Source organism: Cebus imitator, unplaced genomic scaffold (genome assembly GCF_001604975.1).
Source record: "Cebus imitator isolate Cc_AM_T3 unplaced genomic scaffold, Cebus_imitator-1.0 Scaffold781, whole genome shotgun sequence".
NCBI classification, from domain to species: Eukaryota; Metazoa; Chordata; class Mammalia; order Primates; family Cebidae; genus Cebus; species Cebus imitator.
The window spans coordinates 292,291-318,928 of NW_016108096.1; the positions used below are offsets into that span (position 1 = coordinate 292,291).

A 26,638-nucleotide genomic window follows, 5' to 3' on the forward strand; every position below is an offset into this window, starting at 1 on the left:
TTGTTGTCCAGGCTGGAGTGTCATGGCGTGATCTTGGCTCACTGCAACCTCCACCTCCCAGGTACAAGCAATTCTCCTGCCTCAGCCTCCCAAGTAGCTGGGATTACAGGCATGCGTCAACACACCTGGCTAATTCTTTTGTGTGTGTATTTTTAGTAGAGATGGGGTTTCTCCATGTTGATCAGGTTGGTCCCAATCTCCTAACCTCAGGTGACCTGCCTGCCTCGGCCTCCCAAAGTGTTGAGATTACAGGCATGAGCCACCATGCCTGGCCCTTAATTTCTAAATACTGAATGAGCAAGTCATACCACATAGCAATATCTGCCTATCATCTGTAGAAATGAACTGACTCTCAGGCCAGCAATATTACCAAGATGGCTTTAAGTAGGACCTTTAACATAACATGATTTCTAGAATAATGAATTATTAAGGTGTCTTTCAAAGATGTAAATGTTCTCAAGTACTTTAGAAATGCCAGCCTTTGAAGATTTTAAGTTTCATAAGGTACGATAAGGTTCATAAAGAAGGGTGCCTAGGTTATCAGACCTCAAAGAAGGCAGGAGGATGGGAATAATAGAAACTTCAGAGCCCAGTGGGATGTGGAAGTGTCCCCGGGCTCCCTTAGTCTCTGGCCTGACATAATTGGGCAGGCTAAGCAAACCTAAATGTTACCCATTTGAACTCTTGTTGTGGCGGTGCTAGAACACTGTAAAAATGCATTGACATTCAACATTCTCCTGCCCCTCCCCATTTCATATACTAAAGAAAACATAAGTGCTCACTGTCATTTCGAAGGAAATTATTAAGCAGTTGGAAAAGAGGAAAACTATCCCAGGAGTCTTGTGGTTGAGCCTCTAGTGCAGTGTCCATATCCACGGTAAATAAAGCCCAAAATTTCTCTGCATGTTCAGCCAACAAATCAGGCCACCAGGCAAACGCCTACAAAAGGATAAAAACATAAAGGACAGAAACAGCTTACTTTTTAGAAACATGCGCAAGTACTGTGCTAGCTGAAAATATTTGATAACATGTCTTAGTTTCACAAACAAGCATGATAAACAAAAGGTAATATTTTTTAACCTGAGAAAAATTTTATAGGCACATAACACATTTAAATCATATATTTGGCACTGATTAATGAAATACAAAATAGAAAATTATAATGTACAAGGACATTTATTCCTTTATAAAAGAAATACATGCTTAGTTTACAACATTTAGAAAATACATAAAACAAAAAAATTGTATCTCACAATTTAAAAGTATTCTGATTTTTTGATGAATTTATTTCTAATATTTCTTTTTTTTTCTGTGACTAGAAACATTAAAACATTTGGTATCACACTTTATAATATTTTCATATGATTTCACTTTTAATAACAGCATAATTTTCTACTATAAGGATATACTGTTATTTATTTACATATTCCCCAATTAAAATGGCTGTTTTCAACTTTTTGCTATTCTCAATGATATTGTGCTAAATATCTTTACATAAAAATCTTTGAATATAGTACTGATTATTTCCTTAGGATAAACTTCTAATAAGTACTGGATTAATGGGTACGCATTTTAGAGTCTTCACACATTGCAAATTGCTCTTTACAAAAAGTGTTTGCTCACATCTATTCTCCATTCAGCATTCAGTCAGTCATCACTTCATTTTTTTTTTTTTTTTGAGACGGAGTTTCACTCTTGTTGCCCAGGCTAGAGTGCAATGGCGCATTCTTGGCTCACCACAACCTCTGTCTCCTGGGATCAAGCGATTCTCCTGTCTCAGCCTCCCAAGTAGCTGGGATTACAGGCATGTGCCACCACACCCAGCTAATTTTTTGTATTTTTAGTAGAGACAGGGTTTCACCATGTTGGCCAGGATAGTCTCGATCTCTTGACCTCGTGATCCACCCGCCTTGGCATCCCAAAGTGCTGGGATTACAGGCGTAAGCCACCGTGCCCGGCCCATTTCATTTATTTTTTTGAGACAGGGCCTCACTCTGTCACACAGGCTGGAGTGCAGTTGGTTGATCTCAGCTCACTGCAACCTCTGCTTCCCAGGTTCAAGTGATTCTCACGCCTCAGCCTCTCAAGTAGCTGGGAGCACAGGTGCATGCCACCATGCCTGGCTAATGTTTTTGCATATTTTTAGGAGAGATGGAGTTTCACTATGTTGGCCAGGTTGGTCTCCAACTCCTGGTCTCAAGTGATCTGCCAGCCTCGGCCTTCCAAAGTGCTGAAATTACTGGTGTGAGCCATGGCGCCTGGCCTCAAATATGAATTAGATTATAACAGGAAGAGAGCAACCTCAAAAAAGTGAATTGCAAAATTTTGACACACCGTTTTTCTTAAGAACGTTTCATGTTTATAAACATTTCATATTTCAAGTTTATAGTGAATGTGGCCTTAAAATAATAGATATAAAATAATAATTAGTAACTTTAAAAAATTGCCATGTAATTAGTTAGCAGATGGTAAAAGTTGACTTAAGGAAGAACAGTGTAGTATAAATAATAGATTTAAGAGTTAGGGACATATTATCACCTGGTTCAATGCTGTGACCAATATATGAATGTAAAAACTGGTTAAGAATGGTATGCATGATGAAAATTGAGCATATTGTTTTTTGCAAATATTATCTTTGAATATTTTTTGGTTAAATATCTGATAAAATGGGTATATGACATAATATAAAAACACACAAAAGGCCGGGTACAGTGGCTTATGCTTGTAATCCCAGGGTTGATCACTTGAAGTCAGGAGTTTGAGACCAGCCTGGCTAACGTGGTGAAATCTGGTCTCTACTAAAAATATAAAAAATTTGCTAGGCATGGGGGAGGGCGCCTGTAATCCCAGCTAGTCTGGAGGCTGAGGCAGGTGAATTGCTTGAATCTGGGAGGCGAAGGTTGCAGTGAGCTGAGATTGTGCCATTGAACTCCAGCCTGGGTAACAAGAGTGAAACTCCTTCTCAAAACACACACACACACACACACACACACACACACACACACACACACACACACTACATGATTTCATTACACAGATCTTGCTCCTACCTTTTGTAGCCTATAGTGGTGACAAAGAAAAGAAAAACCTGAGATTCCCAACTCTGAGTAGAGCAGCATAGAAAAATGCAGAACTGCAAAGAGACATTTTCAAAATCTCACTTCCAGTTCACAGCCAATATCTTTGCAAAAGGTTAAAATTAAGAAAATAACAGTCATGTTAGCTCAGGATTGTTTCAGGACTCAGAAAAATTCCTAAAGGTCTTCTTAACATTAACTTGGAAGACAGAGGCCGGATGAGGAATGAAATAAAATGGAATATACATTTTTTTGTTGTTAATTTTTACTAAATAGCTTGAGGTTGGCAAGATTTTGCCATCAACTAGAAAGTTTCATTGTCTTGCGGGAGTATATATTTATGTCTCAATTTGTACTCCTGATGATGCCATTCTTAATGAATGTATCTGTGATGAATGCCTCTTCTAATGATGACTAGAGAAAGCTTTAAGCAATCAATTGTCCTTGAAAATGAAAGCAACAGTTGCAGTTACCTTGGGAACACAGGGTCTAGTCTACCACTTTTCCTCTTCTCTTTCTTGCCATCCTGCCCTGGGTTGGTAGGAAGATGAGGGGCTCTATAATTCCTTCCCTAGGGTATTATTTCCTGCGGGGTGGCTAAGTTTCAACAGCATCAGGGTCTCCACCAGGGAGGTGCATCTGTCAGACATGTATCAGTCTACAGAAATGCATCCATCTACAGAGTACTAAACAGAAGTCATGATTATCTGGGTTAAAGTTCTTTTGGCTCTAATGCTAAGCCACTAATTAGTGTAAATGAGATGGCAGAGGCAGAAGGCAATGTTTAATTTGTTTAAGAGGGAAATACAAAACAAGGTTTTATTTTAAGTCCTTTAGCTTAAAAAATTTCCTACTGGCCAGGCACAGTGGCTCACACCTATAATTCCAACACTTTGGGAGGCCAAGGAGGGCCGATCACCTGAAGTCAGGAGTTCAAGACCAGCCTGGCCAACATGGAGAAACCGCATCTCTACTAAAAATACAAAAATTAGCCAGGCATGGTGGTACACACCTGCAATCCCAGCTACTAGGAAAGCCTGTTTTTTAGTAAATGTAGTTTACAATGGTAGCAGGTGAAAATGAACTCTGAACCTAGAAGCAGAGTACTGAGCTTTTAAACTTAGTGGTGATACTTGAGTGATAATGGGCAAATCAGTTCTGTGGGTGGGTGGATTTCCATTTCTTTATCTGCAAATTGGCAATAACAATACTTACCCTAACCTCTCCCAGCATTGTTGTGAAAGTCAAATAAATATAAACGTTTCTTGCTGTACTAATGTAATAACTGAATATTGTGATCAGTAATTACAAATATGTGTTGAAATTCATACAAATCTTAAGTGTTTTAAAAATAATGTCCAATATGAATTAAATGGTATTTATGTGCCAAGTACTGTTCTAAAGGTTTTATAAACATCATCTTACTTAATCCCCCAAACAACTGTTTCAGGTAGATGGTATAATTATCCTGACTTTATAGGTTACCAAACAGAGCTTAAATAGCCCAAAGTCATAGGGTTGGTAGATAACAAAGCAATGATTTGAATCTAAGTCAGCTGGAATCTAGAGACCAAGTCCTTACACATATAGTGCCTTCTTAAGAGAGACACATATGGAACATTACCTATCATCTCTCTCTCTCCATCCATCCATCCATCCATCAATCATCAGCACATCAGATCACTGTTAATATCTTTTAATTTATGGTCTAATTTCTTTATATAATTTCTAATTTTTATTAAAGCCTGAGGCTTTTGATGATGATGATGATGATTATTATTATTATTATTTGAGGTGGAGTCTTGCTCTGTCACCCAGGCTGGAGCACAGTGGCACAATCTCAGCTCACTGCAACCTCCGCCTCCCAAGTTCAAGTGATTCTCATGCCTCAGCCTCCTGAGTATCCTGGATTACAGCCGCCCACCACCATGCCCAGCCATTTTTTCTATTTTTAGTAGAGATGGGGTTTTGACACATTGGCCACACTGGTCTTGAACTCCTAATTTCAGGTGATCCACCTGCCTCTGCCTCCCAAAGTGCTGGGATTACAGGCATGAACCACCAGGCCCGGCTTTGATTATTTTTGTCCTCAAAATATAATAAAAATTTATAATTTAAAACAAAAAAGGAAGATGGCTGCCGAAATGAGCAAAAACAGTGAACCTGACTTTGAAATGTATTTTGTGCTTGTTTACTCCCCAAAACAAGATTAGTTTGCAATCCTGTACCTTATAGATGATCCTAAAGGCCTTGGAGACAATCCGGTGTCTATAGCAACCCCTGCCCCTGCCACACACATACACACATACTCACATACACAGCCACATGATTCTGAGGGCCAAATACTAGAATGATTTAAGTTCTCTTAAGGGACAGGTAAAATAAACAGGTAACACCACAACTACTGTCTAACTAATCATAAGTTTTTACAACTCCTGTGATTCACTGATAATCAGGTTCATAAACATAGATATCAGCAATAACCAAATGAGATAATGAGCTGAAAATGCTTCAAAACATATGAGAATATAAAGTATTATCCTCATTCTTATATATTTAAAAATCAGTAAATAATGAAAAACATTTTTGGTAGAGCATTCATGCCCAGGCAATTGCTTTTGAGAATCACTGCTGAAAAGGGAATTCTACTTCTATACCCGAGCCATATGAAAGCCACTTGTTGGTCATCCTCTTCCAAGATGAGGCATATTTGTTGGTCCAGAGGCTAATATAAGCTTAAATTTAAACCCATCCTAAAAACGGTTTATCTCACTGACTATTCAGATGGAAACAATGTGCAATTGAGGTCATTTCACCTGTTGGGATTATTGTAATCTAGTCAGTAGTAGACAGTAAATAGATTTTGTTCATGTTCAATTCTTTTGTATAATCACACTTTAATATATTCCTTAGGCATGCATGCCAGTTGGAGAGGAATAAGGATACACATGAGCAAAAATAAATTTAAAAAAATCAAATACTCTTTCTCTTTACATTAGAATCCAATCAGAAGCATAATTTGGTTCAGATACTGATGTTTGTGAACTCTCACTGTCCAGGCTCTGTTGTTGATCCAGCCCAGCAAATGAATCAACCATTTGCAGTGAACTGAGAGCTGTGTACATTGCAAATACCAAATTACTGCCAAACAACCTTTTTGCCCATGGTGGAATGGATATGGTGGATGACATCATATTTAAAATATTTTAGGGATCTTAAGTCAATATTTTGCTGTAATAATAAGCAACCAAGTAATGATTTGAGTTGTGCTCATATTGTTCATGGTCTGTCCCTCTCATCCTTTCTACTGATATTCTCAGCACTCCTTCCATCTCCCTTAGGCAGAGACCTGGAATATACCAGAGTACTAGGAAAGAAGAGAATGACAGAATGGAAAGGGACATCTCCAGGCTTGCATTGTGATCACCACCCCATGTATCTGCATTCCTTGTTTTAATGCTTCGGTTCAAGTGTGTCAGCAGAACCAAGGCAGGACAATCACTCCTGCCTTTCTACTTAAATTGCAAAACAACAATGCGGTTTATTGGAAAACGTCCAGGTCTGGAGTCTGGCCTGGGTCTTCACCCAGTCACTCACTAGCTGTGCACTTCTGGTGAGTTGCTCAACTTTCCTGGGACTGTTTTCTTATCAGTAAAATGCTGTGTGTGGAAAGGGCACACAGGTGAGATACTATGGCTTTTCCAGCAGGTATCTGACACCTCCTAGCTCTGTCAAAGCATGCAGCTTTTGGATGGAGAGTTGTCAGATTCATTTGCCTAAAATATCTGGTCAGAGATGGTCTGGTCACCGAAATGTGGAGGCAGCCTTAAAGATTTTCTGGAAAGAAACTTACATTATCTTTCTAAGGAGAAAACACAGGAATTCTGCAGAAAAGCCTGAGAAGAGAAGTCGAGGGGCCTTCAGAGAGAAGGGAAAACTGCCTGATAAGTTACTGTCAAAGATCTGAAGGACATAAAACCTGCTTAACTGAGAAATTGTTGAAGGATAGAAACAACCTCTTTGCCCTGTAAAGCAAACTGCCACTGTGGAGAGAGGTAGAATGAAAATAAAAGGAACTGACACGTGAGCCACTTGAAGGTCTCTTTGAGGCAGATACATTAACCTCCACCAAGGGAGCTGAGTCAGGTGCTCTTTCATGGAGCAAAGGAACTCTAGCTTGAACATCTGGCAAAATAAGTATCAGTGCAGAATGCAGTCCACCAATTCGCTCTGGAAGTCAGTTCAATCTTGTTCAGAGAAAAAGTGAGATTTTCTTTTTGTTGTTGTTTTTTAAAGGACAAAAAACAACCAAAGACACAAACCAAATATCAAAATCCCTTCAGTCATGATGGCCATCAGTAATTATGCATGCAATTATTATAAGATACCTGTACCAAACAGTATAACAACAATTAGCACATTCAAAGAAAAACAGACATTCTTTAATTTCAAAGAAAAGACTAATTGGCTAAAATGAACTACAATCAGAGTAGATTGCATTTTAAATTTACATAGAAGAGGTATCCTATGCTAATATAATAGTGGAAATCATTTACTCACCTCTCTTCCCTGAGGGTTTCCAAGAATTTGGAAGCATTGCAGAGTAGAACAATTGCCATAATGTTACAAAGCATCTTTAAAAAGGTCATGATACTAGTCCTACATTTCAGCATATCGTATAGTGATATTTATGAATAATGATTGTCTCTATTTAATAAAGTCACCTGTATTCCATGGATTAGTAAATCATATATACATTTTAATTGTGTTTGGGTACATTATACTTTGACAAACATTTTAGCGATTGCATGAAGTACAAATAACATTTAATTTTTAGTTTTTGTAAAATGTTTGAGAATATTAGATATACCTGTTTTGCTGGAATATATACTGCAATTGAATATCCAATTATTAATAGATGTTTTAATTCAAAAAATCTGAATACTCTGACGATAATGCCTTTTAACAAAAGACAAAGACAAAACATATATATATTTTATCATATAATCATTTTCATTGTAACATAGCTGTGGTATCAGCCTAGAAAAAACCTCCTGGGAATTCATTTCAAATTATTGAAGCAGCTGTTTCTTCAGTTTAAAATAAAATATCCATAACAAGTTCACACATGACAGATGCAAGTTAAAAACTAGATTCCACAGTGTGAGCTAAAAGCAGATGTTTTGAATGATCATATTTATAACCAGATATGATCATATTTATAACCAGATACAATAAATCTTAGTTACCTATAGTAAGAATTCATGAATACTCTTTTCTATGAAATGGCTTAAAATGTAGTTCCTGTAGTTTCTTAGATCTTTTGGAACCAGGCTTCATTAAATGCAAATATCCTGTAAACTCATAGGTATCTAGTCTTTTTATTCTTGCTTATTTCAAGGATAAAAGCACTGTTAGGGCACTGACATTTATTATATTTATTTAGTGCTACACATTTTCCCTATCCAACTCAAAGTCAGAAAATTCTTTTGTTTCTGTGAATAAACTCATGACTATTAGAGTGAGAATTTCAAGTCTCAGAATAAGCAGTTTTCCTGGTGAAAAGCCACTCCAAATATTTAGTGAATGGTAATATTCAATTAGAACTTTAAAAAATTATAAGCAATGCAGGTTTGGTGAAAATTCAAACAAGTGAAAAGTTTGACATAAGAGTGAAAGCCTAGGGTTATCAACCATACAATTATGATTGTCTTCTTCTAAAATTTTGTTTTATAGTGTATCACAAATTTCCCACTTCCAAGTTGATTAACTTACATTTCTAAACCAAAGTAATCATGGCATAGGGGAAAAGCACGCGATGCGGTGTTGTAAGACGGGTTTGTGTTCTGTCTTTGCTTCTTACCAGTTACGCATCCTTGGACAGATCCCATCGGTGTTTGTTGTCAGGAATAAACACGAAAGTATACACACATACAATTGCTTTGTAATATATGGGAGTTACGTTTTTAGAAAATTCACATATGCTCTCATATGTGAATGTACAATGGCATGTACAATGATGCAGTGAAACACTGCTTATCATTGGTGCTTATTCATTAAATATTCAGATATGTATCAAGACTATGAGCAGGCCACTTATTCAATGTAGCCCCCACCACAGCAAAGCCTTACATATAGCTTTATACTACAGTGAAAACAGGTCATCACCTCTGCATGATGCTCTTCATTCTGCTGCAAGACTTCTATGCAGAGCTCTGCTAGATGAAGAATCTCTTCCAGCTTTCTAGCAGGAGATGCCTGGCTCATGGTCTCTATATGAAAAAAAATCATAATCATGTTACCTTGAAAACAAAAAACCAAACATGTCTGAAGACATAATGATGAGACTAGAATGTTTAAATAGAATGAGAAATAAGCAAAACGAGAAATACAAATGAATAGATTATTTAGTTAAAAAAAAAAAGCAGTTCACCAGATTACAGAAAATATTTCACCCACAAAGCAATGACAGGGAACTGCAAGTGCTTTGCCATTTAAGAACAGGTGCATCAGCACATTAGATGCTCAACTTCTGCAACAAACAAGTTATAATTCTCCTCAAGGTCAGCAGCACAAAGAGAGCAGATACAACAGTCTTTTCTTTCTCTCTGTATTGTATTGTCAGTACAATACCATTCTCGCCAGATGAGTCATTCCTGGCATTAGCAAAACCCATGCTTTTTTGTTGCTATTTAAATTCCCAGCCAGAAATGCCTATAGTTCATGTTGATCTTAAATTCAAGAAGTACAAAGTCATCTAAAACAACTCTGACAGCTAGCAATTGACTGATTTCCTCCTTATTTCCCAGCCACCATCCCACCCCACCTTTCCAACTGAGGAAGTTATGGAGGAGGAAAGCAGGTAGTGTTGTCTAAAGCTGAAGGTTCTTTCAGCAGTAAGCTGAACTGGCATAAAAAGGAGAGACCACAATGAGATTAAGTGCAGTTAACTGAAATTCTGCTATAGAGAAGGCAAAGTAGTTATTTTCTAAGACTCAAATAGCTGGCAGAAATTAGAGATGCCCTGTGTAATGAAACTGTTCCAAAACAATGTGAAGAACAGAGTTTCCAATAAGGATATTAAAGATAAATGTTGTCTGGGAGTCACAGGATCTTTCTCTTTGCTCATTAAGGAGGTTGTGAGGAAGGAAAATCAAATTTTCAGTAAAAGATATTCTTCCAGGGGAATTTAAAGGCCCTTTTTTTTTCCCGCAACAGATTTTTTCCCTTGACGTACTTCTTCCTAAAACATCAGCTTGAAATTTGGAAGAGACACTTCCATTTGCTCTGTTCGAACATGTTCCCAAGGGATGTACAATGATGCAGTGAAACACTGCTTATGATTGGTGCTTATTCATTAAATATTCATTAGACATTCACTGTAGCTCAGATACGGTGCAAGGCACTGATGTGAGGTTCACATCCCTCAATCCTCAAGCCATATACACTTCCTACTATATTCCCCTGAGGAATGGAAAACCATTGCTCCTCTGTGACAAGGATAAAAAATTACAATGATTCTTTAGAAAAATTAGTGTGAAACACCAAATAGTCAAGTGTGACTTCAATGTTATTAGCTGTAGGAAATAAGAGGCAGTATGAGACATACTTTCATTCCCAAACAACTCAAAATCAGAAACTCATGACTGAAAAGATCCTTAGACATCAATGATCAAATCTTTCAACTGTTTCATGAATATTTCAACATCCTCAAATGAGGGTGAAGTCCAGGAGGCTCAGGATTTTGCATGACAACCTACTTAACTTAGGGGCAGCTCTAGCTGTTCTAGCTTTATTAGGAAGAGAAGGGCCCTAGGAAAAGCTCAGAAGCAACATGAGGCAAATCTATTGGTGATACAGAAAATGTTAGGGAAGACTGCTGAATGCAGGTCTAGGGTAGACATTGGGGGAAGGTAAGCCAGAAGCATGGTCGTAAAGAAATAACAAATGACCTGGGGAAGAGGAGAAGGGATTTTCCGAGAAAAAATATTGTGTGACACAGATGCGATGCATTTTGGAGGAAGATGATGGTAACAATGGTTAGAAATAATACAGTTTCTTGAGAACCAATTATGTGTCAGGCACAACCCAGGGCACTTCCCATGTGTTAGTACACACATTTTCCTAACAGGTTTGCTTTTTATTCCTGTAACTGATAGATAAGGAAACATGCTCAAAGAGATAAATGCAGCAGCTAAAAAGCAGTTAAGGTGAGACTTGAACATGTGGGCACTTGTACTTGTCTGGCTGGAGTAAGAATGTCCCAAGAATGATGGGTGATCACAGCAGCCTTTAAGTAAGATAATAAGTAGACTAGATGACTACATCCTATGAATAACTTGCGGCAAATGTTTCCTAGAAGGGTCTCAGAATAAATTAATTTTAGGAAAATGTATTTGGTGGTTGTGTGCAAGAAGGACTGGTGAAAGTGTGTGACATGGATCCTGAGGATCTGGTTTAACATAATAGTGAGCTATGGAAAGATGATACTAGGAACAGAAAAGAAGGGAAAGATGCACAGATACTCCAAAGGAAGAATTTGTGAGCCACTGTTGACTGGCCAAAATTTGCAGGCCAGAGAGGAGTATGACTGAGGCTTGGAGACTTCGTGGCTTAGAGAATGATGCTGCAGAGTCTTCAATGGAACATCCCATACATTTTAGCACTAAGTACATTTCCACATAAGTGTGATTTAAAATAAGTTAAATGTTCTAAACTAAAAAATATAATTGTGAATTGTAAAATCTGCAAACATGCAGAGTTAAGCTATCTGAATCTCTGCCTGACAAACTCCTACTCTCCTTCAAGGTTCTACTTTAATGCTACTTAAAATTGGATCTTCTCTGAGTTTTGGGGCTGAAGGAGTTGCTCCTCTATCTGAACTTCCCTATTACAGGCTCATGAGTCTGTTGCTAAACTGTATTAGATCAAAGTCAGAAACCGAGTCTCATTCATAGTTATCTTGTGTAGGCTTTGGACCATGGCAGGTATTTAATGAATGTTTACTGAAAATGCAGCAGAATAATTATGGGAGGAAAAGCATGATAAAAAAATTCAATCAATACTCCAATTTTTAAATTTTGCATGGGATTGCAAAGATCTCATCTGCATCTAATACATCAAGGGTGGATAAGAGAGCAATCTCACGACAAAATGCAGCTGTAGCGTGAGAATCCTTCTCAAATAACTGATAAATGTTTAGTTCTGAAATCCTTAAAGAAAAAGCTTTCTTCAGAAATGAAAACTTTCTCAGAAAATGTCTTCAAAATAACCTTTAAGCCTCAAGAGGATATCACTTATCTTTCTTAATTTCTCCATTTTTAGATGAAGAGTATTTAGTTTGGGAGTCAGAGGTTTCTTGAACTCCTTAAATTATGTACTAATTTTTGTGTAGAGCAATTTTTGGGGTGAGGGAGAAGGACCACACCTTTCAGCAGATTCTCAAAGTTGTCTATAAACCAAACAAATGCTAAGAAGTACCAAACCAGAAAATTTCTAGAATTCCTTCTAGCTGAGGCAATCTATGCCTCCTATAAATGTTACACTTATATATTGCATTATATTATTTAATGTACCCATAAATGCATATAACATGTTTTTCTTAAAGAAAGGGAAAGGCAATAAAATTTATTTATGTATCGAAGATTAAGAATTTATTTTTCCTACATACTTTAGTGTTAGGGAATAGCACTATTTGAATCTTTGCCTAACTCTTTGCATGTTTGCAGATTTTACAATGTATAACATTGTTTCAGTTTAGAATATTTAACTTATTTTAAATCACTAAAGTAGGTAGGAAAAATAAATCGTACATACTCTACCAAATCCTCACAAGCATTCTGTAAATTAGAGAATCATGATTCTCCATTTCCAGAGTCTTGGAGAGGTTAAAGGTGTCTGAGCTCATACAATTTGTTGCTGGCTGAGATGACACTAAAATCTTACCTCTGATGTCATACAGACAGAAGTAATATTACTACAATACTTGAATTCTTTTTCCTTTTTTAACTTTCTGAATAAAAATCACGTACAAATCCCCCTACTCCACATCCTTAGCCACAAGTACACATAATAGAAAAGAATAACAGAACCAACCTTAGAACTTATTATGTGTGAATCTTTCAAAATCAGCTTTTACATGTTACACTGTCTTAAGTACAAACTCTGAGAGTACCCTGTGTCCTAGTGAAATTTTAAAAGTTCTAAAACATTTATTCTTCCTAGATTAAGTTTATTGAGAGGATCAAAACTTTGTACTTGAACATAATGGCCACTCTAATACTTTAAATAGACAGCATTTTTATCAAGTACACTGTATTCTTTCTCTGGTTTCATCCATTTGGCTACGGCCAAGAAGTTTAATGCATTCTGTAGTCATAACTCTATTAGATAACAAGGTTATCACTAGCTCCATTAAAAAGCTTAACATTGGGAATATTTGAGAATTCCTCTTTAAAATGTTTTCTTTCACTCATTTTGTAACATTTCTGAAGCACTATAGATGGCTCTACATCCTTTAAGCTTCACACCAAATTGCTGATTGCTATAATACATTTCAAATAGTGACATTTAAAACAAACATGCTAAAAGTAGCAAGGTTTCTTGATGAATTTCAACGCATTGTTCTTCGCTATGATTCTTCTTTGCTCTGGAACACTTTTGGTTTTCTACAACCAAAATAGAAAACCAAAGAGTACTTGGCTCACTGAAACAATTAATTTTTAATTATACCTCTGTATATTTAAGAAGCGATCCCACTGGAAAAGGGGATAGGAGATAGAAAGATATAAGAAGACAGCTTGACTGTTTGGTTTGGTAGGGTTTCATGGCCTCTGAAAGGGGCATACTCCTGGTACACTGTACTGGGTTGCCTCTCTTGCTGCTATTTCCTGTCAAAGTCCCCAGTGGTGGATGCACATTGATGCTCATGGTAAAGCTTATGCCAGGATGTGGGAAGAAGACCAAGAGATCCCTTCCATTTATCCATATATGTTATGTAGTAACTTGTCATGCTCTGGCCTTAACTTTAAAAAATTTTTAATTGAAGAATAAAAAGAGTATTTGCTAATAATGTCACATGATGGTTTGATAGATGCACATATTATGTTACAATTTTCACAAATTAATTTTGAGAAGAGAGATTTTAAATGTCCTTACCTCCACTCACCATGACCGTAACTTTTAATGAGTAGATTGTATCTGTATTTGCAGCTAAACAATAAACAGTGTTGAAGATGGTTTTAGATTGAAGGACTATGGCAATAATCCCATCCCAATACTGTCTATCTTCTTCCCTCCTTTGCATCTAGGCCATGATGATCAGCTAGGGAGCATGAAAAAAATAATTCCTGTATATGCACTCATTTCTTGTTTGTTTTTAAACTCCCCAGATTCTGTGGCCCTGAATTTGATTCAACAAATATTTTATTCCAGTTAAGGTACTTTGCTAGCCACTGAGGGGATACAAGGATTTAAAAGATATTTCTGCCTTCAAAGAACTCATATATATCTCTTTCTAACCAGATTATAAGGTAGAACATGGCAACCTATCATTCGTTTTTGGTCAACATAAAGATCTGTTATAAAGTCAGTAAAGAGAGTGAATTAAATGTAATCCACATGCAACAACAGGGTTATATGCTTGCAAGAAATAGGATCAAAGATGCATCAACAAGAGGGCTTTAAATTGCTATATACATCATATGGACTATTTCAGAACGAAATTATTGTGGGGGATGTGTGTTCAAGTTTGGAAAGCTAGCAACAGTCCAAAGTGGAAGTCTTATACCTCTTCCCTTCCCATTCAGAGAAAAGCACCCGCTTGCTCCTCTGCTGCTTCCCTCTCCAGCTAATGACTATAAATCAAATGGATGATAACAAACTCCTGATAGCTGAGAAACTACTCCTGATAGCTAACAAACTTCAGGAGATAGCTGAGGTGAGAAACACAAAAATCTTAATAAGGGACTGTAGAGATAACTTTGGAAAATCAGAAAAGAGGTGTGGAAAAAGGGAGAAAATGGGAAAATCTTCACTATCTAGTGAAACAAATTAAAGGCAGGACGATAGTTTGGCAAGAGCAGGAATATGAGCACATGGAAGCAGTCACCTGGGGCACTTTCTGAGGTAAGGCTTTACCTTGAGAGCTTGTAAAGAACAAGGAAATCGGGCAAAAGGCACAGCATCTGATTCCTTCTACTAGGAACCCCAAATGTCAGCCAGTAACAGGACTGTCGGCCTCCTCTCTTGTGGACACCTTGCTGGCAAAACTTATCTACCCTTAGGCCCAGCTGAAGAAATGGTGGAATGGATCCCTCCTCTTCCCTCTCCCCACTAAAGTAGATAGTGATTGATCCCCTAGTTTTTCCCCTGCAGAAATATAAGGCAACACTGCATTACACACTCTCACACATATATACACAATGCTATGGGCACATAAAAAATTGTTGTAATTACAGAGATCAGAAAATATCTTAGGTAATGCATCAATGTTAGATGCCTTCTGTTCCTTTATAAACTATAAGCCCCTTTAGTCCCCAGTCTATTCTAATTTGAATCTTAACTCTGATATCAATGTCCTTCCTCTTTGCATAGTCCAGACTGATGACTCAGTTGGAAAGTCTAAACATTTATCTAGATTTTCTGACCCATCCTTCAGCTCCAGCCATAGCAACCCGTGGTAAGTGACATGGTGCCAAAGCCTAGGACAAGTAGGCTCCAGGAGGTCAATTCTGGCCAGATCTCAATACTTACAAGCTTTCTTACTCCAAGATAGGAGGGCAGGAAATTAGGCACTTCCTTAAAAACAACCCATTCCTGCCCCTGCCATCTGTCTGCCAGTTCTTCAGAACTTGTGACTAGATGCATCTAAGGAACTTTTGGACTCAGTACCCTAGAGGAGATAATATATAACTTGGTAAGAAGACTGCCTCAAAATCTGGGGGCGAGAGGGTTCCCAAAACTCAACTTACTTTCTCAGTTCTTTAGGGTCAACTGGCCTATAATTGCTCCACTATCTGTGACATCTCCAAGACCTGGCACTACCAATTAATGAAAGAAAATGAGGAATCATTGACTCTCTCCTGGTTTATCTGACTGCAACCAAAATGATATTATGGTTCCATAAGTACTGAACTATGTACTGCTTTCATCAATGAATGGAATACCTTCGGTATAGATCTCCATTTCTCAGCTTCAGCATGCATCAGAATCACCTGGAGGACTTTCTAAAACACAACCTGCTTGGCATCACTCCAAGTTTCTGATTCAGTAATTCTTGGGCGAGGCCCAAGTATCTGCATTTCTAACAATTTGCCAGCTGATGCTCACGATGCTGGGGTAGGGAATGCACTATGAGAACTACCAGTAGTTATGAAAAACAAAGGTGACCTAGGTAAACTTCGATTATTTCCCCTTCCTCTGAAATCAAGCTATACCTTTATATAAACCTCATTTCAGGCAAAAGGTGACTTTTTTCTGCAGAATCTGAACTGATTCCCAGATAGGATAGTGTCTATGTTTGGGCAATCCTATATATAAATGAAAATAATTAATCCAGGATGGTATAGCCTCCTGATAGGTCTTTAAAATCACAGGAATACTAATGCCACATTTATTTGAAAACAATAGGTCTGTGGCCTCCTACTTTCATGGCTCCTTTTGGGACCAACTCACTTAATGACCCTGTCATTTAAAGTAAGAGTTCTACTTAATATTTCCCTGGAATTAACCAAGCTATATGCGTTGTAATAACTGTTCTGTGATTACAGTCACATTAACTACTTTACCCAGATTATCTTTCATATCGGTAATTCATTTTAAGCCAATGGCCCGCTGTTGAACAAAGGAAAATTGGCCACTAGAGTATAGGCCAATGGCAGCTGGACTGAATCCAAACTGAACAGTCTCCATAAGTCAACAGTAAGTGCTGACCCATGAGTAGTGAGCCATAAAATGTCAGACACACATGAGGTGAAAGTCAGTGGCTCTGTGAGACTTTTTTTTGGGTGGAATATTGAGGCATAATTTCCTAAGATCTTAAAGTAGGAGATGATGGTGATAGAATTACAGAGAAAAGATTCTAGAACCCACAAGCAAAAATTATTTGGTTTATCATTTGTCACAGGCTTCTTTTCACACGTGATTTACAAGAGGCAGGAAACACAGACACCTCAATTTGAATTGTATTAAAGTTGTCTTTTCATTGAGACCTTGACTCTCCCGAAGTTTATGAAGTAAGAAAAGCTAAGGGACGAATATGCCTACAGCACTGCTCACAGGGATGGATATGTCTACAGCATTGCTGGCTTCAAAGGCTATAAAGGCTTGAGGGAGAAGAAAGTTTTCTATGCTATCTTCCAGGTGGGCTCAAGTGATCCTCTGCCCTCAGCCTCCTGAGTAGCTAGGACCACAGGCACTCACTACCAGAAGAAAACAAAGTTTTCTATGCTGTCTACTTAGTTTGCTCTGGTTAACTCTGGATATAACTATGTCAGAGGATTTTAATGATAGCATAAATTTTTTCCACTGGTAATTTTGCCAGCTAATTGTGTAATAGTTAAAAAAATTTTTTTTTGCTTAAATAAGGTCTTGCTCTGTCACCCAGGCTGGAGTGCAGTGGCATGATCATGTCTCACTGCAGCCTTGAACTCCCAGGCTCAAGCGATCTTCATAGCCAACTAATTAAATTTCTTTTTATATAGACAGGGTCTCACTATGTTTCCCAGGCTCCTCTCGAATTCCTGAGCTCAAGTGATCCTTCTGTATTAGCATCCCAAAGTGCTGGGATTATATTCATGAGCCACGATACTCAGCAGTATGATTTTTTAAAGACTGGTCTTGGCTGGGCATCATGGCTCATGCCTATAATCCCCGTACATTGGGAGGCCAAGGTGGGTGAATCACTTGAGCTCAGGAGTTTGAGACCAGCTTGGGCAACATGGTGAAACCCTGTCTCTACCTAAAATAATAATAATAAAGAAAGTTAGCTAGGCATAGTGGTGAATGCCTGTGGTCCCAGCTACTCAGGAGGCTGAGGGAGGAGCCCACCTGGGAGACAGAGGCTATAGTGAGCTGTGATTACACCAGTGCACTCCAACCTGGGTGACAGAGACCCTGTCTCAAAAAAGACTGTTCTTAAGCCATGTCATATACACAATATATGTATATTTGTGTATATATACACATACACATTCAATAGCTGAAACTGATGAATAGTCGCCTCCCTGGTATCTTGTTCTTTATATATACATTGTATCCATTTCTTCTAAATATTATTCAAATTCAGAAACTGAAAATAAAATACAGAATTACATAAAGTCTATAGCTTCTTTAATTTCATGCCTATTCCTTCCTGTTTTTTAATTGCATTTACCTAATACATCCTTTCCATGTCATTTGTTTTATTCATAAAAGGAGCACCATCATGCTTCCACTCTCACTTCCTGCCTGAGCCTTGCTTTAACTCTTTTTTCCATACTCCAGGAGAATGTCTGCCTGTGAACAATGGGGATACAGGCAAGGCAGAGTACAGCAAGGCAAGAAGGTGAAGATGGTCTGTTCAATAGGCTATGGTAGGGGACAGGGACTCCCAAGTCTTGCCAGCTACAAGGCAAGGTGAAGAAGAAGGAAAGAGAATATTTTTGGAGACAGTAACCACAATATGAAAGATAACAATTGAAAAGATTTGACTATGAGAAATGAGTCAAAAGATCTAGGTGTCTGTATGTATGTCTTTCTTTCCTTTGATATATAATCAAGTTTTAGGGCATGCAAAGATTTAGCGAAAGTCTCCCAGTTGGCAAGTGTAAAAGACCAGGTTTACAAAGTAGGGTTGGGCTTAGAGCCACCTTGAATATTTCTACAGCTCTAACATCCCGAATTTGCCCATCACTGTGAATGTATGTGCATGCACTGATGCCTCACGGATATTTTAAAGGGCTCCTCTTTGAAATTAAAATATGTGTGTGTATGTGTGTATGTGTCTTTTAAAACACTTCAATTAGGCTTTTTAATTTATTGCTTGAAGCTATATAGGCATTTAGCTATGGCCTACAAGTAATGAACCCTTCTTAATTTGCCAAACTCTTTCATCCATGCAGTCTTTGGGTCCTTATAAACTCTGTTGATAAATAAAGAGGTAGAAACCTGTCAGTTTGCATCACTCTACTTTTGTACAATTGGAAAAGACTTTTTCGTACATGTAACCTACTCAGATTAACAAGGTGCCATGAAAGCCATGCTGCTATGTCTCTTGGTGTACCTGTTGGCACCTGTTAGTAAGTAAATGAGGGGTCACCAGTCAGTTGCTTTCAAATTCTGTCTTTGGAGACTGACAAATTCTATAAAATTGCTTGTGAAAGGAAGAAGCCTTGTTATTTCAAGACTGCATTTATCTGTGAATTGCATTCTACACAAAAGTAACAAACAACAAGTACATGACACACTGTCAAGTGAGCTGAGCAAACTGACATCTTTCTTGAGACCTTTTAGAAAACAGGTGTTGAACATTTGTAATGAGATTTCCATGCATCTTCAGAGGAAGGAGGAAGGAGGAAGGAGGAAGGAAGAACATGCTGTTCAGAGTGTTACAGATCATGGCCAAGAGAATAATTCCAAGTAAGGAATAAACTGAAGACATTACATGAATACTTTGTATGTGTGTGTTTTAACTTTTTCTTTTTTTTTTTTAATAGAAGACATATATCTACTAGAGAGAAGTTTTTTGAAGTATATAATTTTTCCAGATCCTGGAAAATCTTGGATATACTTGATTAACTATTTCTGATCCATTATCTAAGTGTTTTATTTATTTCTATGCAGAAAATGAACTAAAATGGGGGCACTCTATGTTTTATAAGAAAGTTAAAACAATTCTGTTTTAACTCAAGTATTAGACAAACTTGGAAAGTCATCTAAGAAGTGAGAAAGTAAAAATAACCATTAAGGACAGTTACAATAAAGAGAAATACTAAATTTATAGTGGTATTTTCTTCTTTGCATTTAGATCTATAATCTCTCTGGAGACCAGGTTTCTATCGAGTTCATCTGTATCCATTAAATAAGCCCATCTTTCAAATAACACCTCCCAAACACCTTTTACCACTGATTTGTGTCCACATTTGCTACAGATGAAGTATATCAGGCTCTCATTTATACATGGATCTGACTGTATGTTTCTATTCTGTGGGCTGGATCATGGGCTTTGGTGATGGCTTTTTACCTTGTCTTAGATCTGGTAAAACATGTCTCTAACACTTTTTTTTTTTCTAAGTTGACTTAGTATACTATATTTAAATTTTAAAGTAAATTTATCAAGTTCTTTAAAAAACTTGATTTTCATAGATACTGGAATGAATTTATAGGTTAATTTGGGGGAATAATTTATATCTTATATCATTAAGGCATCCCTCCTAGGTCATGGAATAGCTCTACCTCTATCTAGATTACTTTCTACGACTTGTGAGTTTTTCTTCATAGAGGTCTATAAAGTTTTGCTTGTTTTTGTCAAAGCTAAATACTGGATACCTTACAGTTTGTTTGTTGCTGTGAAACTCATCTCATTTTGGTTAATATCTTTCAGCTAGTTGATTGATGGAATGGAGCAATGGTTCTCAGTGTGTGGCCAATGGACTACTCGGCAGACCAACTAAGACCTTTCAGGGATCTGAAAGATCAAAATTACTTTCATAGATAATACTAAATGTTTTTGTCTTTTAAACCCCGTTGACATTTACACTAATGGTGCAAAAGCAATGGCATGTAACTATCACTGTTGTCTTCGCATGAATCAAGGCGGTGGTTGTAAATTATAACTGTCATTGTATTCTTTATTACCATGCACTACAGTAAAAGGAAAAGAAAGTATCACTTAAAGCTGTTCTTAATGAAACAGTGAAGATTATTATTTTGATTAAATCTCTGCCCTTACATATACATTTTTAAATAGTATGTGTGACAAAATGGGAAGTTTGTCTAACGCACTTTTGCATATTGAAGTACAGTGAATGACTGTCTCAAGGAAAAGTATTTGTGTGACTATTTGCATCCAGGACTAAACTGACTGCTTCCCTCCCCACTCCCCCCACTTACAGAATCATTTTTGGTTGAAAAGAGTACTGACAACATATAGTTATTCAGAGTTGGATATTTGGCAGACATTTTCTGAAAGAAAATGAATAAACATGTCACTTTAAGAAAAAAAAAAAACCAGTGTTTGTTACCACAATGCTATTAGAGTCTTCAAGGAAAGTGAGAATTTTAGAAAACTTGTATCTGTTATAAACTTGATAGCTTCTCAATACTTTGATAAGGGTGATATTAAAAGTGATGATATTTTTGATATTATATAATACTTGCTAACACTGGGACGATAACACAGAAAAACAATATTTCCCAAATAATATATAAAATTGAAAAATTATGAACACAGATAGCTCAGAAAACCAATATTTTCCAATAACAAAGTTGAAAAATCATGCACATATATGTATATATATATATGTATATAAACTGTGTGTTATATATATATCAAATTGAAAGTTACTTTTGTGATATATATATATATATATATACACACACACACACACACACACACACACACACACACACATATAAACTCTATCCAGGTGATCCAGGTGATCATGAATACTAGATCAGTATAGCTCAACCAATAAGTTTTTACAATTTATACATATATTGCATTATAAACTAAAAAGTTGAACAAATTTATAATTTCCTAAATATTCTAAAGAAAAAGACAATAGGTCATTCTCTTTGTTTTAAAGCAAACAATTTGTATCTATCAATTTGTCCTTAATTAGCAGGTGACTTAGACGCAGAAATGGTCATAGAGGTTTTACTTTCAGGCCAAGTTCTCATTATCCAAGCCACACTGTCCAAAAGTCTGAATGGAAATTCTTTAATTATCTATTCAATTCTTTTTAGGGTGAGGATTCGGTTTAAGATACAAATTACCTTTTGCTATTGTTACTGCCTACAGAAACATGAAATTTGAGGTCAGTTATTTAGGTTTTAGAAACTGCAGTTCATAGAGACAGATGATACTCAAAATTCAAATTAACTTCATAAGGAACCACATAAAACTCTTATGAGAGAAAATTGTTATATCATCTTAGAAATATTAGTAAAAATTATTCATCACTAACTTTTTCACCAATTGTGTAGCTTTTTATAAACACGTGGCCTCTAGACACAAACATTCCTAAGCAGAACAGATTTTATTATTTGTTGCTATCATGTGACAATGGAGTGTTAAATTAAAACACCACCCAGCAGAAATACACATCCTAATGACGTAAGACCGCCACAGTACAATTTCTCCTCTCAAAGAGAGTAGGCACTACGGGCCTCTGGGAAAGTATCTCTACCCCATTCAGTTGAGGCTCTGAAAATAAGATCATGGTCGTTAAACCTGGGAACCTGGCAACTGGAGGGCCAAGAAAAATCCTTACTGCCAAAGATTTTGCTTATTCCTTCCATGCTACCTTTTGTTGAGGGTACCTCCACATTTCTGGGTTCACCATAAGCCTAGGTACCAAATCTATGCAAAAGATCTCAGGTCCAGGCAAGTCCCAAGGAGCAGTCTCCCCTTTTTTTAATCTTAAATCACAATATGCTATATAATTTTCAGGAAACAGCAGGGACTGTTATCAGATGTATGACTGCGCTCTTGTCTGTAAGAAAATCTTTGAACTAAAGAACAAATTGATTATTCTTTTAAAATAATATCTAACTTGCATCAACAAGGCACGTGATTAAAAAACAATTAGGAACGTGATGTTTTAGTGTCATCTTTGAAAGCTAGATTATAAATAAAATAAAGATCTCACTATTACATAGCTAGTACGGTTACTGATAAAATTAAAGGAAAAAACTAGTTGATTTTTTAACAGTGTAAGTCAAAGATTTCTTAGCACAAAAAAGGCAATTCAATGAAATGGTATCATTTTATAACCCCAAGATTAATAAGAGCTGCTTTCTAGAAATGTCCAGTTTAACTGTTTCTATGAAACATACAAATAATTCCAAAGAAAGAAAGAAGATACTCAGATCAAAGTTCTTTATTTATCCCATTATAAAATTTTAAAATCCTTTTATTCTGCAAATTTGTGCTGCCAATGGAGAATTGGAAGAATTCTCAACGGAAAAAACTATGATGATGGAAGAGACCTATGAGTCACAAATAACCAGCACACTGGATTACAAAATCAATCAAATCAGGCTAGATTATTGGGCATTGTTAATGCAACTGCTATTTACAACCTCTGGCTTCTCTGATCCAGCATTAGGGCTTCTCCACTTCTCCCTGCCATGATAAGGGCATGAAATTACAGCTTAATTTTTTCCAATCCTGTTATTTTAGTGGCTGGTTTTTGCCCTAAATTTTAATTATTCAGTAATTGGTTTGAATGACCTTTTGCAAGCCAGCTGGCTAGTTTACATATGTTCTTTCTGCTATAAGTAGCCTGATTAAAATTTTGTACCATAAATTTATTTGTTTATCCAGTAAATATTTACTGAGTACCAAATTTGTGCCGGGCACATCTCTTGGTATCCAACTGTGGATAAGAAGTTGTTAAAATGCAAAATATTCTGTCCTCCTGGAACTAACATTCTAGGACAACAAAGTGGGATGAATGCACTATACATTGTGTTAGATTATAATAAAAGGCTGTGGAAGAAAATAAAGCAGGAAAGGGAGAGAAATCTTCTGGGCTGGGGGGGTAAGTTTTGCAAATTGTAATCACTTTGGACACCTGACATTGTACAGTGTGTGGGGAAAAATAAACAAAAAGATTTTATTCGAGTGCAAATTTAACTAGACAAGCTCATCAAGGGTGGGGCATGTAAAAAGAGATCAATAGACAGATAGCCGGCTCTGATCTCCCACTTACTAGCTATGGGAGTGTAGACACACTATATAACCTCTCTGGTTCAGTTTTCTAAAAAAGGAGTAATAATAATGATACATTTGTTGCAAAGTATTGTCTTAAGAAGTAAATGAATTGCCTGTAATCCCAGCACTTTGGGAGTCAGAGTTGGGCGGATCAAGATGTCAGTAATTTGAGACCAGCCTGGCCAACATGATGAAACCCCATCTCTACTGAAAATACAAAAATTAGCTGGGCCTGGTGGCAGGCACCTGCAATCCTAGCTACTCAAGAAGGAGGCAGGAGAATCACTTGAACCCAGGAGGCAGAGGTTGTAGTGAGCCAAGATCGTGCCACTGCACTCCAGCCTGGGTGACCGAGCAGACTCCTTGGTGGGGAGGTGGGGAGTAAATGAGTTGATACATTACATATAAAGTGCTCAGAATAGTGCCTGATACAATGGAACAGAACAGAGGCCTCAGAAATAACACCACACATCTATAACGATCTGATATTTGACAAACCTGAAAAAAACAAGCAATGGGGAAAGGATTCCCTATTTAATAAATGGTGTTGAGAAAACTGGCTAGTCATATGCAGAAAGCTGAAACTGGATCCTTTCCTTACACCTTATACAAAAATTAACTCCAGATGGATTAAAGATTTAAACATAAGACCTAACACCATAAAAACCCTAGAAGAAAACCTAGGCAATACCATTCAGGACATAGTCATGGCCAAGGACTTCATGACTAAAACACCAAAAGCAAAGGCAACAAAAGCAGAAATTGACAAATGAGATCTAATTAAACTAAACAGCTTCTGCACAGCAAAAGAAACTATCACTAGAGTGAATCGGCAACCAACGGAATAGGAAAAAATTTTTGCAATCTACCCATCTGCCAAAGGGCTAATATTCAGAATCTACAAAGAATTTAAACACATTTACAAGAAAAAAACAAGCAACCCCATCAAAAAGTGGGCAAAGGATATGAACAGACACTTCTCAAAAGAAGACATTTATGCAGCCAACAAACATATGAAAAAAAGCTCATCATCACTGGTCATTAGAGAAATGCAAATCAAAACCAAATTGAGATACCATCTCACGCCAGTTTGAATGGCAATCATTAAAAAATCTGGAGACAACAGATGATGGAGAGGATGTGGAGAAACAGGAACACTTTTACACTGTTGATAGGATTGTAAATTAGTTAAACCATTGTGGACAACAGTGTGGCACTTCCTTAAGGATCTAGAAATAGAAATACCATTTAACCCAACAATCCCATTAATGAGTATGTACCCAAAGGATTACAAATCATTCTATTATAAAGACACATGCACATGTATGTTTACTGCAACACTGTTCACAATAGCAAAGACTTGGAACCAACCCAAATGCCCATCAAAGACAGGCTAGATAAAGAAAATGTGGCACATATACACCATGGAATACTATGCAGCCATAAAAAAAGATGATTTTATGCCCTTTGCAGGAACATGGATAAAGTTGGAAACCATCATTCTCAGCAACCTGATACAACAGAAAACCAAACACTGCATGTTCTCAATCATAACTGCGTGTTGAACAATGAGAACACATGGACATAGGGAGGGAATATCACATACCAGGGCCTATTCGGGGTTGGGAGACTAGGGAAGGGATGGCAGGGGATGGTGGGATAGGGGAGTGACAGCATTGGGAGGAATACCTAATATAGATGATGGGGTAAAGGAAGCAGTAAACCACCATAGTACGTGTATACCTATGTAACCAGCCTGCACATTCTGCACATGTACCCCAGAACTTCAAGTATTAAAAAAAAGTAGTGCCTGGTACGTAAGCATTTTCTCTTTTTACTAAATAATTATGATTATTTTTAGAAAGAGTGGCTTTTATTAATATTAATCCTTGGCTTTTGTGATGCAGCTGAGGTGTTTATCATAAAATGCCAATACTTTGAATCAGTCTTGGAGGCATGGCAGCCAGTGAAAAGAATGTGAAGAGGGCTCTGGTATCTGAGAGACATGAGTATGAATCTCATGTCTGTTCAGTTTTAATGGCAACAGCAAGATCTTGTACAGGTTAATGCTTTTTTTTTTTTCAAAAGTCTCAGTGACCTCTCCACAAAATACGTATTTTGTAGAGCTATTTAAGGAATAAATGAAGCAGTATAAATAGAAAGCCTCTGGGACAGGTCGGGTGCAGTGGCTCACACTTGTAATCCCAGCACTTTTGGAGGCTGAGGCAGGTGGATCACCTGAGGTCTGCCTGGCCAACATGGTGAAACCTCATCCCTACTATAAATACAAAAATATTAGCTGTGCATGGTGATAGACGCCTGTAATCACCGCTACTTGGAAAGCTAAGCCAGGACAATCACTTGAACCTGGGAGGCAGAAGCTTCAGTGAGTCGAGATCATGCCACTGCACTCCAGCCTGGGCAACAAGGTGAGATTCTGTCTCAAAAAAAAAGAAAACCTCTGGGACACACAGGCAGTCAGTAGATGACAAAATAATGATAAATTTTGGGTAGAGCTTAACTCTTTTCTAGAGGGTATAAACTAAGGAAAATTATTAGAATGCTCAAGAAACTGCTGTGTTAAAGTATTATCAAGCCATTTGAGTTTTTTCACATGCAATGGATGTTTTCATTCTTACTCACT

General features: G+C 37.2%; 1 protein-coding gene across 3 annotated transcripts in view; it reads right to left on the reverse strand.

Moving 5' to 3' along the window:
- Nucleotides 1-26,638, reverse strand: part of LOC108297228 (calcium-dependent secretion activator 2) — a 212,998-nt gene that overhangs the window by 102,798 nt on the left and 83,562 nt on the right. For 2 of the 3 annotated variants that reach the window (XM_017519940.2, XM_017519938.2), the window contains 2 exons: nt 9,246-9,349; nt 783-939 (listed from right to left, as the gene is read on the reverse strand). In XM_017519940.2, the coding sequence (XP_017375429.1) occupies nt 783-939; nt 9,246-9,349 (261 nt within the window). Of the gene's footprint in view, nt 1-782; nt 940-7,637; nt 7,647-9,245; nt 9,350-26,638 lie in introns of all 3 variants that reach the window. The other variant, XM_017519928.2, reaches the window with a different exon arrangement.